The sequence below is a fragment of the Pleurodeles waltl genome, chromosome 12, assembly GCF_031143425.1.
Source record: "Pleurodeles waltl isolate 20211129_DDA chromosome 12, aPleWal1.hap1.20221129, whole genome shotgun sequence".
NCBI lineage: Eukaryota > Metazoa > Chordata > Amphibia > Caudata > Salamandridae > Pleurodeles > Pleurodeles waltl.
In genome coordinates, this window is record NC_090451.1 from 690,993,614 (window position 1) to 691,009,127 (window position 15,514).

General features: G+C 43.7%; 1 protein-coding gene across 6 annotated transcripts in view; it reads left to right on the forward strand.

The window, feature by feature from the left end:
• DLG4 (discs large MAGUK scaffold protein 4) overlaps positions 1 to 15,514 on the forward strand; it is a 584,369-nt gene that overhangs the window by 499,970 nt on the left and 68,885 nt on the right. For all 6 annotated transcript variants that reach the window (XM_069215534.1, XM_069215536.1, XM_069215538.1 and 3 more), the window contains 4 exons: positions 6,754 to 6,801; positions 7,575 to 7,622; positions 7,943 to 8,081; positions 12,254 to 12,410. In XM_069215534.1, coding sequence (XP_069071635.1) covers positions 6,754 to 6,801; positions 7,575 to 7,622; positions 7,943 to 8,081; positions 12,254 to 12,410 — 392 coding nt within the window. The remainder of the gene's footprint in view (positions 1 to 6,753; positions 6,802 to 7,574; positions 7,623 to 7,942; positions 8,082 to 12,253; positions 12,411 to 15,514) is intronic.

Below are 15,514 nucleotides of genomic sequence, written 5' to 3' on the forward strand. Positions count from 1 at the left end.
GGACACCTTCAAGGCCTACATCAGAGGAGTGTGCATTGTCAAACACGCTGGGGTGCTCTGCTCTATCAGGGGAGAACTTGCTATAGTTGAGAGTGAGGGCGAACGACGTGGCCACACACTTGCACACCTGCTGCGCCTTTCTTATCAATCCTCCTACGTTACCACTCTCCAGATGGACAATGGGGAGATGGCTGCAGACATCCCCACCATATATCTACTTACACAACGTATTATGGATCATTATATACGTCACGTACCACTGCATACAACCTTACAGATTACTTGGCTTTGCTATGGTGTGGCTTGACGCTGGCCAGCAGCACTTTCTAGCCTCCCATTACCTCCGAAGAGGTGTCACAGGCTATAGGTTCTCCTGGGCGTACTAAGGCCCCGGGATCTGACGGCTTTACAGGCGCTTTCCATAAGGTGTAAAAGCTGTCCTTATTCCGCACCTACTTGAGGTCTACGCTGAGTTCCTTGATCAGGGTATCCTCCCCCCCTAACATGCGCGAGCCTGTGATTGTACTTTTCTTTAAGCCCGGGAAGCCCCCTCAAATCGCCCATTATCATTACTCAACCATGACAATAAGATCCTAGCCAAAGTCCTTGCTCCATGTCTGTCCTTACTTATGGAAAGCGTAATAGCCCCCAAGAAATTAGGTTTTGTATCCCACATTCTACTTTGACTAATTGGTTCGTTTTTTGCCATCCTAAACAAGATAACTCTGGAATTGTTAGCGGCCGCTGTCAGGCTAGACACAGTAAAGGCTTTTGAATCTCTTGAGTGGCCTTTTTTCTATGGCGTGCTGTATAAACTAGGTATACCACGGGTCTTGCGAGTCCTTATAACATTGTTATACATGTCCCACTCGCCTCAGGTTCAGGTTAATGGGGCGCTCTCGCTAGTGATGTCCGTCCTCCCCCCTTTATTTATCTTTTGCATGGATCCCCTTTTGTGCCATTTCCAAGAACACCATCTACATTCAAATTATTGCCTCTTACTGACGCCACGGCTCCTTGCCAACTCCCTTATACTTTAATCTGGAGAGAAGACACCACTAAATACCTCGGTGTACATCTCCAAAGGAGCGGCGCTGAAGTTATTCGCGCTGCTACGGCCCGGCAGTTGATAAACTTACTAAACAAATTGAGTGATTGATCTCTTTGCCCCTGTCTCTTGCCGGCCCAGATGCCATAATTAAGGTGGTGGTTCTCCCACAATTTCTATACTTCCTAAATATTCCAATTGCCCTTACTAAACACTTCTTCGACACGCTGCGTGGCCTTATTACTTGATTGGTTTGGGTGGGTTGATGACCCCATATGCTCTGGTCCGTACTAACACTCTTATTTGAACGTGGAGGCTTTGGTGTACCGGACTTCCATCTTTATTACCTAGTTGCCCAGGTGTACTTTGCTCACTACTGGTACCGTCCCACTAACAGGGTCCAAAATCTTAGCCGGGACGATCATAAACCCCCCTCTGCATCTCTTGCTGTCCTGCCGCTGCAAGGCCGACAGAGAAATCCAGCTGAAATACAGATGCTCCCCACAACCTTAGGCATGGTCGAAACTACTGTTACCTGGGATTTGACACCCTTTACTCACCACACATTCCCCTATCCAACAATCCATGGCTCCTGTGAACGGCTAACTCACACCACCCTTGCTTTCCTCCAGTTACGTATGGTTTGGGACCTGTTTGCAGTTTCCATGCTCCGCTCAGCCACGAATGTGACAGGGGGCATCAATCCTCATCCTGCAGACTATAGAGTACAATACGCACTACATTGCACACACAACCGGCGGAACCAAAGGATTTCCCCCCACTGTCCTTAATCATTACAGCTTCTAACTGTGCACATCTAATTTCACGACTGTACCACTGCTTCCTGCAGCTCAGACCTCGTGGGCCAGAAAAGTCAAGGGTCACCTGGGGGATGGATCTGGGTGCTCTTTGCCTGAAAAAATCTGGTATTATTGTTGTACACAGGTTAAACTGTTGTCAAACAACTTTTGTCATAAACTGTTACATTTTAAATTCTTACACCAAGCATACACCCCCCCCCCCATGTGCTCTTTCTAGATTAGACCCTACACGGTCCCATCACTGTCCACACTGCAAAGCCGAACATGCTGATTTTTTTAAAGTTTTTTTTTTTTATACACTTAGGGGGTCATTCCGACCTTGGCGGGCGGCTACCGCCGCCCGCCAGGCGTAAACCGCCATGCGGCCGCACTCATGCGGCCCCCATTCCGACATGCCCGCCGGCCCAGCGGGAATGAGGCCGCAACACAGGAGCGGCTCCGAATGGAGCCGGTGGTGTTGCGGCCGTGCGACGGGTGCAGTTGCACCCGTCTCGCTTTTCACTGTCTGCTATGCAGACAGTGAAAAGGTGGCCGGGGCCCTGTTAGGGGGCCCCTGCACTGCCCATGCCAATGGACACCCCTTACCGCCAGCCTCTTCCTGGTGGTGAAAACCGCCAGAAACAGGCTGGCGGTAAGGGGGTCATAATCCCCACCGCCGGGGAAGAAACAGCGGAAAACCGCCGGCCCCGGCAGTGCGACCGCGGCTTTACCGCTGCGGTCAGAATAGGGAAGAAAGCACCGCCAGCCTGTTGGTGCTTTAAGTCATTATAGCCCTGGCGGTCTCGGACCGCCAGGGTCAGAATGACCCCTTAGTCTGGTCCTGTTCTATTATCTCTGCTTGTGAGTGTGTTATACATTCTGTCTTGCCCCACATGACTGGCCAAGAGAATGCCCCTGATCCTCTTCAGGCATTTTTGGGTTACGTTGAACCACTGCCAATGTCTGTTCGGTCTTTCGCTGCTATAGCACTGTTGCTAGCTAAACGCTGGATTGCTGTGCACTGGGGCAGTGGTAAGTGCCCCACGGAGGCGGCCTGGCTGCGAGATCTCACTTATTGCGATCCTACTGGGTGAACTATACACCCCTTGGTAACCTCCAGCTTCACGCACGAAGGATATATTGCAAACTCTAAGGACATACCCGTCCCTACTACAGAAGACAAGCGACACTACCCTACTTACGAGCACAGCCTTCCATTGCCCACGGATGTCCCTTAAAGCCCTGCATTACACACTAAGCATTGTAATATATACTGATTTCCCACAGTATTACATTTGGATTGGACTATAGTATCTGATTGACTTGTTGTGCTTATATTATCTGCATATTCATGCTTTTGTGATGTCTTTGTTTCTCTATATTAAAAACCACAAAGTTAAAAAACAGAGTGCCTCTGTCGTTCTTATTTGGATGGACACAAGAGTTTCTGTCCAAATTTTTTCAAGTACTGTGCATGGAGAAAGGATCTGAACTTGTGGAAAAACATACAGCAGTTGGTGTGGAAGCTCTGATTCCTGTGGTTATTCACATTTCTGCAGGGGAAATCTTGTACTACTGAGTAATTTGATCCTTGGCATTGCCATATCCTACAGGGTGTATAATTCCATGCCCACGATTACCAATCCTGTTTTCTTTCAGTGAATCCTAAAGTCATTTGTAATTTGAAGTTAAAATGGCTAGTTTTGGATCCTTGTAATAGGCTTCCTTGACGCATAATCCTTAAATTACCACATATAACCTACACCACAGCTAACGCCCACTATACTACACTAGGCACCATCCAGAAACCTGCAAGTGTGTCTCAGGACATTTAATGAAATGTTTTCCAAAGAAAATATTTAAATTAGACGAGCGACACTGGATAAGATGATAGGGTAAAGATTCAGGTTAGGAAGAGGGTTAGACTTGGGTTTAGAGTTAGATTAAAGGTTAGGGTCTTACGGTTCAGAATTAAAAAAAAAAAAATGAAAAATGCACTAACTATCACAATGGATTCTGCATGTTCTATAAATACTGCATATAAAAAGCAATCATTGTTTGCTCCAGTATTACCAGTAGGACAGGCTTTAATGTGATAAAGTGCATTTGTGAAAGAAACTCGCATTAACACCATTATAGTTTTTGTACAATAACGCCAGACCTATTGGCTTTGCCTATGGTAATTACTGAGCCTCCCCACGCCTTCCCTCCATCTTTAAGTTCCTTCCTACCCCTTCTCGCTTCACACCTATGTTATTTTTCAGGTGATCTCCTCTGGCATTTGTCCTTGATCAGACTCCAGCATAAATGTATGAGTACCACACTATTAAGAATGAGAGTATTAATAGTTATAATGAAACTCTTGTATGATTAATTTATGTGTTTTTAAACACTCCATGTTCCAGGAGGTTGGTGTGACATTACATGCACTTTACCGTGATGGATCAGAGTAGCCCCTGCTTTCATCAATACATTCAGGTTACCCACAAGCTCCCACTTCACCGGGCACTGAAGTAAATGTGCCCCTGCATGATATTACTGCATTTACCAGTGTCTTCATTACTCATACCTTTCAACTGAGCAAAAATGAGCTAACGATTCCTTAACTGGGCCAACCTTGAACAAAGGCGCATGCTATCAATTGATACAGTGTGCACTAACAACCACCCCATTCCAATGAGGCTATTGATCCACTTCGGTCTACAATAACATGCTCGTAAATGTGATCGATCATATTGACCTCTTAAAAGAGGTAGCCAAGGAGAAACTGGCTGGAAAAAACAGAAGCGGAAAAGAGATCAGAGGCTTGTTTCGCTAATGGAGAGCAGTCACTGTTTGACTATTTGAACTACGTGTCACTCACTTACAGGTAGCGCAGGCCCATATCATGGCTTAACCAGCCAGATGTGCTGGTGGATACAGGGACAAACAAATACAAGCACAGTAAAATGTGTGAATCCTTAAAACCCAAGAAGATTTGGGGTGAAAAATGTCAAAATAATAAATGCCATCCTAATATTTTTGGAACAAAAGCTACTGGGGCCTCTTTGTGAATGTTTTTTTAGTGGGGGCTGGCCTGTCTGATGTTAGGTGTCCGGTGTCGTGAAGAAGGTTAACATGAGATTTCGAGGTAATCAGGAGTTCTAATCCACCCGAGTAGGTGGTGACTGTAGATTCCATAAACTCAGAGCTGCCCAGTGGTAGAGTTCAGTGAAGAGGTCAAGCAAAAGGAGGTGTCTCTGGAGACATGCAGTCTCTATATGCGCATGTTTTTTTTTCTCTGTAAGTTATCCAACGTCCATCTTTTCATTAAAAAGTTGACTGTAGCAGGAGCAAGTCACAAACAATGTAAAATCTTACGAGGGAGGCCATGCATACACTAGTTAATGGTAGCTAATAACAAAGGGTTCCGACTTAGGCACCAAGGTAGTCAACTTAGTATGTGAGGTCCTGAAAGCAACATGGCAGTCTCTCCCAGTTGGTGTATCTGATGAAGCTGCACTGACTTTGCAGGCCATGAGCAGTTGGTCTATATCAATTTTCTGGAAGATCTCTGGAATCGTTTTGAATTTTATGGTAACCAGATCTGAAATTTACTCTAAACAGAGGAGCAGGTCTAAGGAGGTTTTTTCTACTATGTGTTGTAGATAGTGTCCATTATTGATTTGTCAGACTTCAGAAACTTTGCAGATATTGAAGCTACTTCTCGATTTCACATTCCAAGTGGTCTAGCACTTCCTGACAGACCAATCACCTCAATTCTATCCATCAAGGTTTACATCCATAAAATGGTCAGCCACAAGCAGTGCCACCTTGCTTTCTTCCAGTCACCAATCATCTGTAAAATAGATACTGTCATCCCTAAATTTTGAGATTCATCTTGTACTGTTCACATAAAGAATAATAAACAAATAAACGGGTTGAATGCAAAAACTTGTGTGTGCTTAAATTAATCTCAGTCATGGGTTGACTGCTTAAAATAGTCCCATTCACTGGACATTTGTTTTGGTCTCATTCAAGGCTATCAGTTTATTTGCTCACTCTGGCACTACCATATGAAAAAGATTTGGCCCCATCCCAAAAGGATTGTTTCCTTTAAACTACTAGCCCACATCCCCTGTGTATGGCACCCTGGACCAGTTTTAGCCTTGTTAAACTTAGTTAATGAGGTGCAGTTTGAGTCCTAGGTAACCACATCTAGGCTTGGTCAGACCTACTCGTAGTGTGTTAATAAGGGGAAAAAAAACAGACAAGTGGAAAGTTTGATTTAATTTCATCCTCTAGTAAATGCATTTAGATACATCCTGGTTTCTATTTTTTTGCCACTACAGTCCTGCTGAATACAAAACAATTTTGGTAGTGCCCCATCCAGAACTGCTAGGGCACCTTCCCCCTCTATGTGAAAGAAGACAACCCCAGACTTGTATTTAACACACTATGCAAATAAAAGCCACACAGTGAATGTTATTTCACTCGCAAGAGTCCTGCAGGTTAGCATTTCAGTGTTTTGCTACTGAGTAACAAAAGATGGCTACCTCTCTGAGAAAGAATCAACAAATGGATTTCACTCTCCTGTTTGAATTAAAGGGAATATGTTTTCTGACGATCTTTTCCTCTATAGTAGCTTCATGTTTGCTTGCTGGTGTGGCCACAAGTGTATGAAAGTTATGTTATTGAGCTTAAACCCAGTATAAAGTTGTATTTGTTGGAATGCATGTATGCTTGTATTTGATGTTTTCTTCCCCTGTTGTAATATATCCTCCCCCTGCTGGTCACTCGCCTCTCTATTGACCTTTCATAATGGGTATCTCACACCTGAGCTCTTTGCCCTATATTTTTGTCTCTCTTCCAGATTCTCTGGGGCCAATCCGAGTCAATGACCCAATGTCTTTTTCTCCTTTGCAGCCTATTCTCAGCACATGGACAGCGAGATTAGCCAGCCCAGCTATCAAGGCACGGATGAGCACTCCATAACCTCTGTCCATCGACTTCACTCTCTCATCTCCCCACGGGACACCTTTCACCTGTCCTAGCAGATTTCTCTGCTCCATCCTCCATCCTCTGCCTATCTTTCCTTTCTCATTCTATCCCATGCAACTCTCAATACATGTTCCTCCCCTTCTTCTCTTTATATCACACCTTATCTCTCTTTCCTTCCTTCTCGCCACCAAAATCCTCCCACAATCGCCTGGCATTCATCCTCACTCATTTTATCACTTATTCCAATTTCACACCTTCCCATCCTCCTCTAACACTTCCTTTCTTTGTCCTTCTTCTTCTGGGTTGTGTATTGCTCTTGGGCACTTCTTTTCACTCTGATGCTTTTTCTGTTTCTCACTTTCTTGTGCACTCCTCTGTCTTCCTTCTCTTTCCCCCACCCTCAAACGTAATTCATAATCTCCTTACTTAACCTTTTTCTTTCATCTGCATGGCTTGCTCCAGTACTCTTCCAGTCCTTCCCCCTCCCCTTCTGTCGCTTTCTCACAACTTTTCCACTATTTGCCTCTGTTTCCTTCTCCCTCCCTCTTCCCCCTTTGTTCTTCTTTGCACTTCCATCTTCTTTCTTCCCCTTCCTCCATCTTGTGGGTGGATCTCCTCCTTCATGGCTTTATTTGCTCTCACTCTCTCCCTGTTCCTTCACCCCCATCAACCCAACGCCTTCACTTTTATGCCTCCAGCTGTTTCTCCATCTGACTGACCTCCTTTCTCCCTCTGTCTCCTTACAGCCTACACTCAACACATGGACAGCGATCTCAACCAGACCAGCTACCAAGGCATGGACAGTCCTCCGAACCTGATGCACCTCTCCCTCGTCTGCTCCTCCTTGCACTCTTTCTCTCTGTCATGTTGTCTCTTCACTCACTGTTTCTTCTATCTGTACATCATCCTTTCTCCCTCCATGTCTCTGTATCCCTATTCCCCTGATCCTCTATCTCCCTATCTTCCTCTCTCTTGGTCATTTACATTTTTGGTACCCTCTGGCTAAGTGACCTCCTTTTCATCAGTATCCTACTATCCTTTCACATCTCTGTCACTTATAACCCTGTCACTCTCCAGCTCAGTAAACCCCCTTTTTGTTTTGTCTCCATCACAGCTTACACTCAACACATGGACAGTGACCTCAACCAGTCCAGTTACCTAGGCACCGACTACCCCCAGGCCCTGACCCCAACCTCCCCGAGTCGGTACTCACCCATCCCTAAGGAGCTTATGGGAGAAGAGGATGTTCCCAGGTAAGTGGATGAGTGCAGGAACAAGGTCTGAGGAGTGGGGAGACGGCCTCTGAGTCCTTCAGCTCTTGATTATCCATCATAGTGGCACCAAGGCTTGATGCACCATTAGTCACTTTAGCTTCTGACACCTATGTGGCAGCAATCTTGTCTGTAGGTGTGCCAAGTTGAACCAGCCAGGCTAGAAAATGTCTTGAAAATATTTCTGTCCAATCTCTCTTTTTGCAGACTTTTTGTATGCATAATGTTAGTGTGCAAGTTGGAAACAAGCACAACCTTTGTTCAGTGAAGACATAAAGACACAATTTACATGCAGATATGGAAAATTGTAAACTGCAAACTTCACGAAGGTGCAATCCTTTCCATAGTACTTTGTGAAGGTTGAAAACAATAAAAGGCACCGTGCACCCCTCGTCTTGAAGGACTTGGAGTTCTTGAACCTCGAACACTATTTGATTGTTCAAGTGGATAAGGCTATGCTCCGTCCGACTCTGTTACACTTTGGGCTGAGGTAGGTTTGTACAGATAGGCAATTCGGAGTAAAATAAAACAGGACATGAACTAATACAATTGCTCTACTAGAAGAACTGTTAGAATTAATGGCCTAAACTCTGGTGTTATGGAGGTGGCAAGGGGCACTCAGCAAGGGTACCCCTTGTCACCTGGCTTGTTTCTTCTCGCTGTTGAGCTGTTGTTAAGTAACTGAGGGAATGCCATTCAGACAGAGTATTGAGATATAATGGAGGTAAAATATTATTATTATTACATGCAGAGGATTTATTGTTATTTAATATCTGGAAATAAACATAACCCCACTAGAGTAGGGAGTATATACTGTTGGGTAAGAGCTCAAGGTTGGGAGAAACCAGTGGGTATGCCACTAACAAGATTTTCAAAGGCATTTGAATCTAATTTCCCGCTAAAATTGCAAGAAACGCCTGTATGATATCTAGGTATATTGTTTCCCTGATAACTTCAACAGGTGATAGGAGAGAATTATGGGATCCTAATGGATAAAATCACATCTCGGGTTGAAAGTGGAGGATTTCTCTGAGGAAAATGGTAGTGTAACCTAAAATACTCTACTTATTTCAGAATATTACAATGCTCATGAACCACAAATATTTTGAACAGATAAAATCCACAGTGACTAAATTGGCATTGGCAGGTCATCAACTGCAAATCAACTGGAAGCCCCTTACCAAGCTGTGTAGCTTACGGGGTTTTGCATCCCTGTATTTTGAAGAATACTACCTGGTAACAAAGGCCTATCTATGCATATTGTTGCTTTCCTATGGAAAATGACCCTCCAAATACAGTGACTGAAAGGGATTTCATTCATTCAAGATCATTTCAAGCTATCATTCTAGGCAAACTCCCCTAAATCCCAAAGTGAAATAAACAGAGTTGCGTGTATGCATCACACAAGGCAGAAGGTGGCGACGATCTGTGGCATGGAACGTATGTACTCTCCGGAATTACCATTGCCCTGTAATGATTGATATCCTAATTGTAGAGCTTAAAGCTATAGAAAAACTAAGCAAAACACTGGTATGAAAATTGGGAGACCTGACAAGCGAAAATTTATAATGGTCAATTGATAGAATACCAAGCTATGTCATACAATTATTCCTACGTGACAGGATAAGAAATACAATAATGGAGCCTAAGGCCTGGCAATTATTGTCCACGCTAATGGCAAATGCAGCATCAACCAAATCATGGAATATGTATGATTTGTTACTGGTACCCTACCTGAGGAGAGTGATGTCCCTGAAGAACAATGGGAAGCAGAGCTGGGATACACACGTGACACAGACCAATTGGCATTCTGATGTTTGCCAGCTAAGGAAATTTCAACCAAAGGCAGACACAGGTTGCTACAACTTAAATTCCTACATAGGAGGTACTACACTTATGATATGAAACATGGGTCTACCACCACAAGCCTCAGTGGAAGATGTCACTCCTGACTTGGGCATACCAGAATATTAGGAAGTGTTAGTCTGTCATGAAGCATGAAGTGTCCAAGATGGTAGCAGCAGAGATCTCGGTTACACCTAAGCCAAGTCGTCTAGGAAACTGCTGCAGATATCGTTGGAGTTGGCTAAGAGGAATGTAGCGGTGTGATGGGGGCAGGGACAGAGCCCACGCAGAGCTGATTGGATGAAAGAGCTGGCCTACTGTGGTTACCGGCTTGAGCTGTATGCAATGCTGCAGCCACACACCTCTAGGTCAAAATACATCTGTGAATGCTTTAGACCATTATTTTCAGATAAGAACTCTGACATGTAAAGAACCAAATGTGTAATAAGTATATCAGATGAGGGAAAATAAAGATGTTTGTGTCAGTAGAACATAATGAACTTGTCACAGTGTAAACTGGATAACCTTACTGACTGAGCAATAATGTGTTGCAGTGTTGTTAAAATTAAAAAAATATTGAAAAATAAATTAAGGAACCATCCAGTGTCAAGAAAGAAAAATGGCATTACCCAGTCTTTCTTCTGTAAGAATTAGATGGATTTGTATGTAAGTTGAGATATTGTCTGCCTTTTGGAGTAAATACATTTGGTAGATCCCTGTAAAGTTAATCCACATTATAACTTTAACTATCATAACTCAGAAAATGTAGGTGTGAATGGGCAATTCTAAAAACAAAGTTGGACCTGTTCCCAGTTGCTTCCTTTTGGGGATATGCACTTCATTTGCCTCGTTGCAGCAATTGACTGGTTATTCAGTGTCATGACGAGGCCTGAACTACGCCAATTAGTAACATTTCAAGACAACATGGCTTGTCACTTGCTTTCCCTGAGCTCCCAGAATATTGTAATTAACAGCAATAGGAGGGTATCATAACTGCTCTTAGCAAGGATTCTTACTCTCACTTTTAGCACCTGCTGCAGAAAATACAAAATAAATTCAAATACCTGCTGCTCTGGTCTTGTCATGAAACTGCGGCTGCTTTCGCAAATTGACAACTATTTTTTCACTGCAGATTATTTGAAGCGACAGAAATTTGCATTTGTTTAGAAAACATATCTTGGGCAGAGACAATAGCTGCGGTTCTGTGTAAGCAAATAATTCAGCTTTTCTGATGCTCTGCCATTCATCTCCTGGCTGGTGCATAAACTATGAGTCATTGTGGTAAAGTCAAACAAATCACAGAACCTCTCTTTGGGCATGAGACATTTACCAGCTTACTATTTCAGTTAAAGCTATAAACCAAAGAAAAGAAAAATAACAATCCAAAAAAGAGCTTTCAAGACCATCATGATGTTTTTTGGCTTTGGCATGTGGAGCAGTTATGTACTTATCTTGTTACATGCAATAACTGTATGCTGTTTTGCAAACCCTACAACCTACCTAAATTGAGTGTACCTTTACCCTTTCATTAGATTAGTCAACAGTTTCTGTGTGGCAGTTGGAAGCATTGCTTTCTGACAGCTTGAACTTTCGCTAAGTGTATGATTGGCCATCTTTGCAGACAAAGCTTAAACATGGTCCTTCATATGAAGTCCTGGCGGAGGGTGGTGCAAATGGTGTGTGATGTCACTTCCTCTGACATAGAGACTTAGGTCATAAACATTTGTGGCATGAACCCGGGGTGGGCAGGTGGGAGGGGGTGTTAAATAGAGGAGGTTGTATCCTAGAATAAAAGCTGCTTATGTTGAATTTCCTGAAAATAAAAGTTCTCCGTAAATTATACTAACTTTAGGTGAGTTATGACAGAGGGCAGAATGATAACGAGAGATAGAGAACTGACCTAAAAAATTGTGAATTTTGTGTCGCAGAGATGTATAAAAACTGTCCTCTGCTCACCGCATCTCCTCTTCAAGTAACACACTTTGAGATTGCAGCCTTCAGTACAAATCTCTAGAGGTGTGACCCACCATCAGCGCAATGCTTTTGCACTTAAATAGGCCAGTGGCACGGTTTAGAAGCAGGTTGGCACCTGCGGGAATGCAGTGTTGCACTACATTGGTGTATTTTTAGCACTTGTAGGGTGACCTTAGGCTGAGTTGGAATATTTATTAAAGTGTGTTTAGGAGAGGTGATAACCATATGGGGATGTGATCAGAAGGTTGTACCTTCTGTTTTGTTCGGTCAGCACCTCCCTGAGGAGTTGTACGAGCATGTGAGGTTTTGATGGATTTCTTGTTTTTCCACCACAGGGAACCGCGGCGGATCGTCATTCACCGGGGCTCCACGGGGCTGGGGTTCAACATTGTAGGTGGGGAGGATGGAGAAGGGATCTTCATCTCCTTCATTCTAGCCGGTGGGCCGGCAGACCTCAGTGGGGAGCTGCGGAAAGGAGACCAGATTTTATCGGTAAGTTGGGATGCATGGTGGAAACCATAGGAAATAAGACCCTCTGTAGCATGCATGACAAACATTACTAAGTATACATGTGCACACACGTCATTGAGGTGTAGGCATAACCATGAACATGCATCTGCTAAATGCACACACCTTCTCCTGTCGTAGCCTTGTGTCCTTCAGAGTCGCAGAATGTATTCCTAGTGCTGAAGGTTATAGTTAGCAGTTTACACAGTGCCTAGTAAAAGCAAATTTGAGTAAAGTCACATGCCGCTCACCATTCCTGTTGGCTTCCCTAAGCATTTGTCATGTGAGAGCTAATTATAATAAACTTTTTTTCCCGCAGATTCCTTATCTTTAGAAGTAGGCTCGAAACCTGGACTGGACCCTAAACACTTGATAATAGTGAGGGGTGACCAGCAGTAGCAGAGTGACTCCGAGATGTGGAACAAAACCCTTGTCCTGTTTTAACAGCATTTATTTCACATTTTCTAAAGATTTATTTTTAACAGTTTTTTTAGATTTTACTTTTACACTTCATTTGTATGTCTAAGCTTCAAACCCTGCAGGGACTCAAAGCGCGAGATGTTGGTTACGGACTTTGTGCATCAGTGGTTGAGCTGGCTTTCGATTCAGTGATACATCTCTTAGGAGTCATCTGAACCGTGCTGGTAACGTCATTTGCCTGGCCTCCCGGTTATTAAGTGACCACACTGCTGCAACATATCTGAATGTCTCCAAGAGTACTTGTTTTCCAGATTATGAAAACCATAAAGCTCCATCACTCATTGTTGGCCAGGTTTAAGAATATCTTTGACCTGCACACCAAGTAAGTTTTAGGGGTGGATTTAAAGTTGGGTAGATGTGGGGCTCCTGCAACAAGGGGGAGGGGTGCCCCCTTTCTGAACTATTTGATGTCTATGTATTCTAAATTGGACATATGGAAAATGTGCCACTCTTTGGCAAATGTCCCACATTTTCCAAACTCTAAATTAGGAGCTTATGTTTTTGACTCATCCTTCTTGAGGATAGTATGCCGATAAGTGCAAGGCTTTTCACTGATTTTCCAGTGGCTGGTGCCCATCCACAGCCCCTGCATAGCTCCAACTTTCCGGGTCAATTATTTTTTTTTTTGTTTGGTGGCAAAGAAGGATGCAGGAACCCTATAAATTGAATACCCTTCCATGGAGAAGGCATACAATCTAGGAAATGTTTTTCTGCTCTCTGTAAAGTGAGCCTCTCTTACCTTTGAACGAGGATCTCTCCAATTCCATTTTCAAGATTCCTTTATATGCCCTAGTGGATAAGAAAAAGTCATTAAGACATTTTTGTCAGTACATATCCCATTCCAGAGAGCTAGTAAGTGCAGACATCTAACAAATGTAATTTCAAGCTTATTTCCTAACAGGAAGTCCCAAAATTGATGAACCCTAGGCAGAAAATGTTCTACCACCATTGCAGGTTTGTAGTACAGTCCCCACATCACTATATGGCGAAGGCACATTCCCTTTAGAACCTTTTCAATCTTCCTTCGGGCAGAGGTTCTAAGTCTTCAAAGCATACCACACCAGGATGAGAAGCTTTTGGTGTTAATTGAAGTGCGCAGAAAAGCTCATGGTTTGTGTCATTTCCTAGATTTCCCGCTTCTAATCCGGTTATCACCACACATTCCTTATGGTCACTATTTAGACATATGAAAAAACCCTCTCTGTGGAGGAGCCACTGCCAGTCTTCCACAATATATTTTGGCTCTCTTATGCACTTAGCTAAAGTTCTTGGCTGTAGTGGAAGTTCAACTGAACTGTCCTTTATGCAGGTTTCCTTATTTAAATGAGTGGCTAAGAAACATTTCGATGTCTGAGTTGGTTAGCCGTCCTCGTGTGTAACCTCTGCTTGTCCCCAGACTACAAAGAAGAAACTTGTGATGCCTGTCAGTATTACTGTTCCAAAAAGACCCTCCGAGAACGAAGAACACATTGTCTGAAGATGTCGTTGAAGACACAGGATGACACCCCTCATATCTTCGGGGAACAGCATGAACAAGGGAGATCCAACAAGAAGAGGCTTCCCCCATAGAAGATTTGAGTCAGATCTTCAATCGGACATCGAAAGTTAGCCTCTTAGCTCCACACAACCTGTGAGTACATCAACCCCAAGCTCCCACGTAAAAACTTTATCAAAAATCCACAAGCTGGTCAGCTGTCCACCACTTCCTTCTGGCCATGTTTGGATTCGAAAATTGCATTTAGATGCCCCACCTCAGACTCAGCACCAAAAATAACCAAGACTAAAACAATCAGCCATGGGATCAAGTTGAAGCATCGACCTGAGTGTTTCGGCCCTGAGCAAGAAACCATCTATGTCTGCTTCGGAGCCGACGGCTTACCGTCGGCACATGGATTCCGCTTCAAATGCATCAGAACTGAAAATTCCACCTTATAAAGACTTCAGTCTGTCTTTGGAAACAGCATTAACAGTGGAGCTAGTCCTCTAAATAATGGATGCTCATCAGCGGCAACTCCATATTCAGCAGGGGCCAGGACAAATTGTTGCTTCTCCTCCAGTTCCAATTAAGAGGAAACTTACTTTCCAAGAAATCTTGGACACTGCTCCTCCACCAAAAAAGGTTTCTATAGACAAAGATAAGGCTCTAGTTCAGCCTCTGCCTTCTCTAGAACTCTCTCTTGTGCTTCCTCTTACTCCTTCACAATCTCCCCTGCCTATTATTGAGCCTCAGTTCTCTCCACAAGATTTACCAACACCTCAGGGACCTGACTTAAGGAATATTCCACGGGACATAGACCCATGGGCATGTCAACACTGGTACACAAAATTGGATTGTCTCTGTAGTACCACATCACAAGCTCCCTAACAGAGCAGACCTATTGACTCAAAACAATGGTCAGATCAGGCATCCCAATCCCAGTATGATAAACCTGGTGATTTGGCTCCTGAGGTCATAGAGTTTGGATATCTACAGCTTCCACCAGAATGTATGGACATTCTAAAACAGGCCCGTAAACCTACTACCAGGCAGTGCTATGCAAATAAATGGAAACGTTTTGTGTATTACTGCCAACCTAAAAACATTGATACTTGCAGTGGTTGATGGTCTG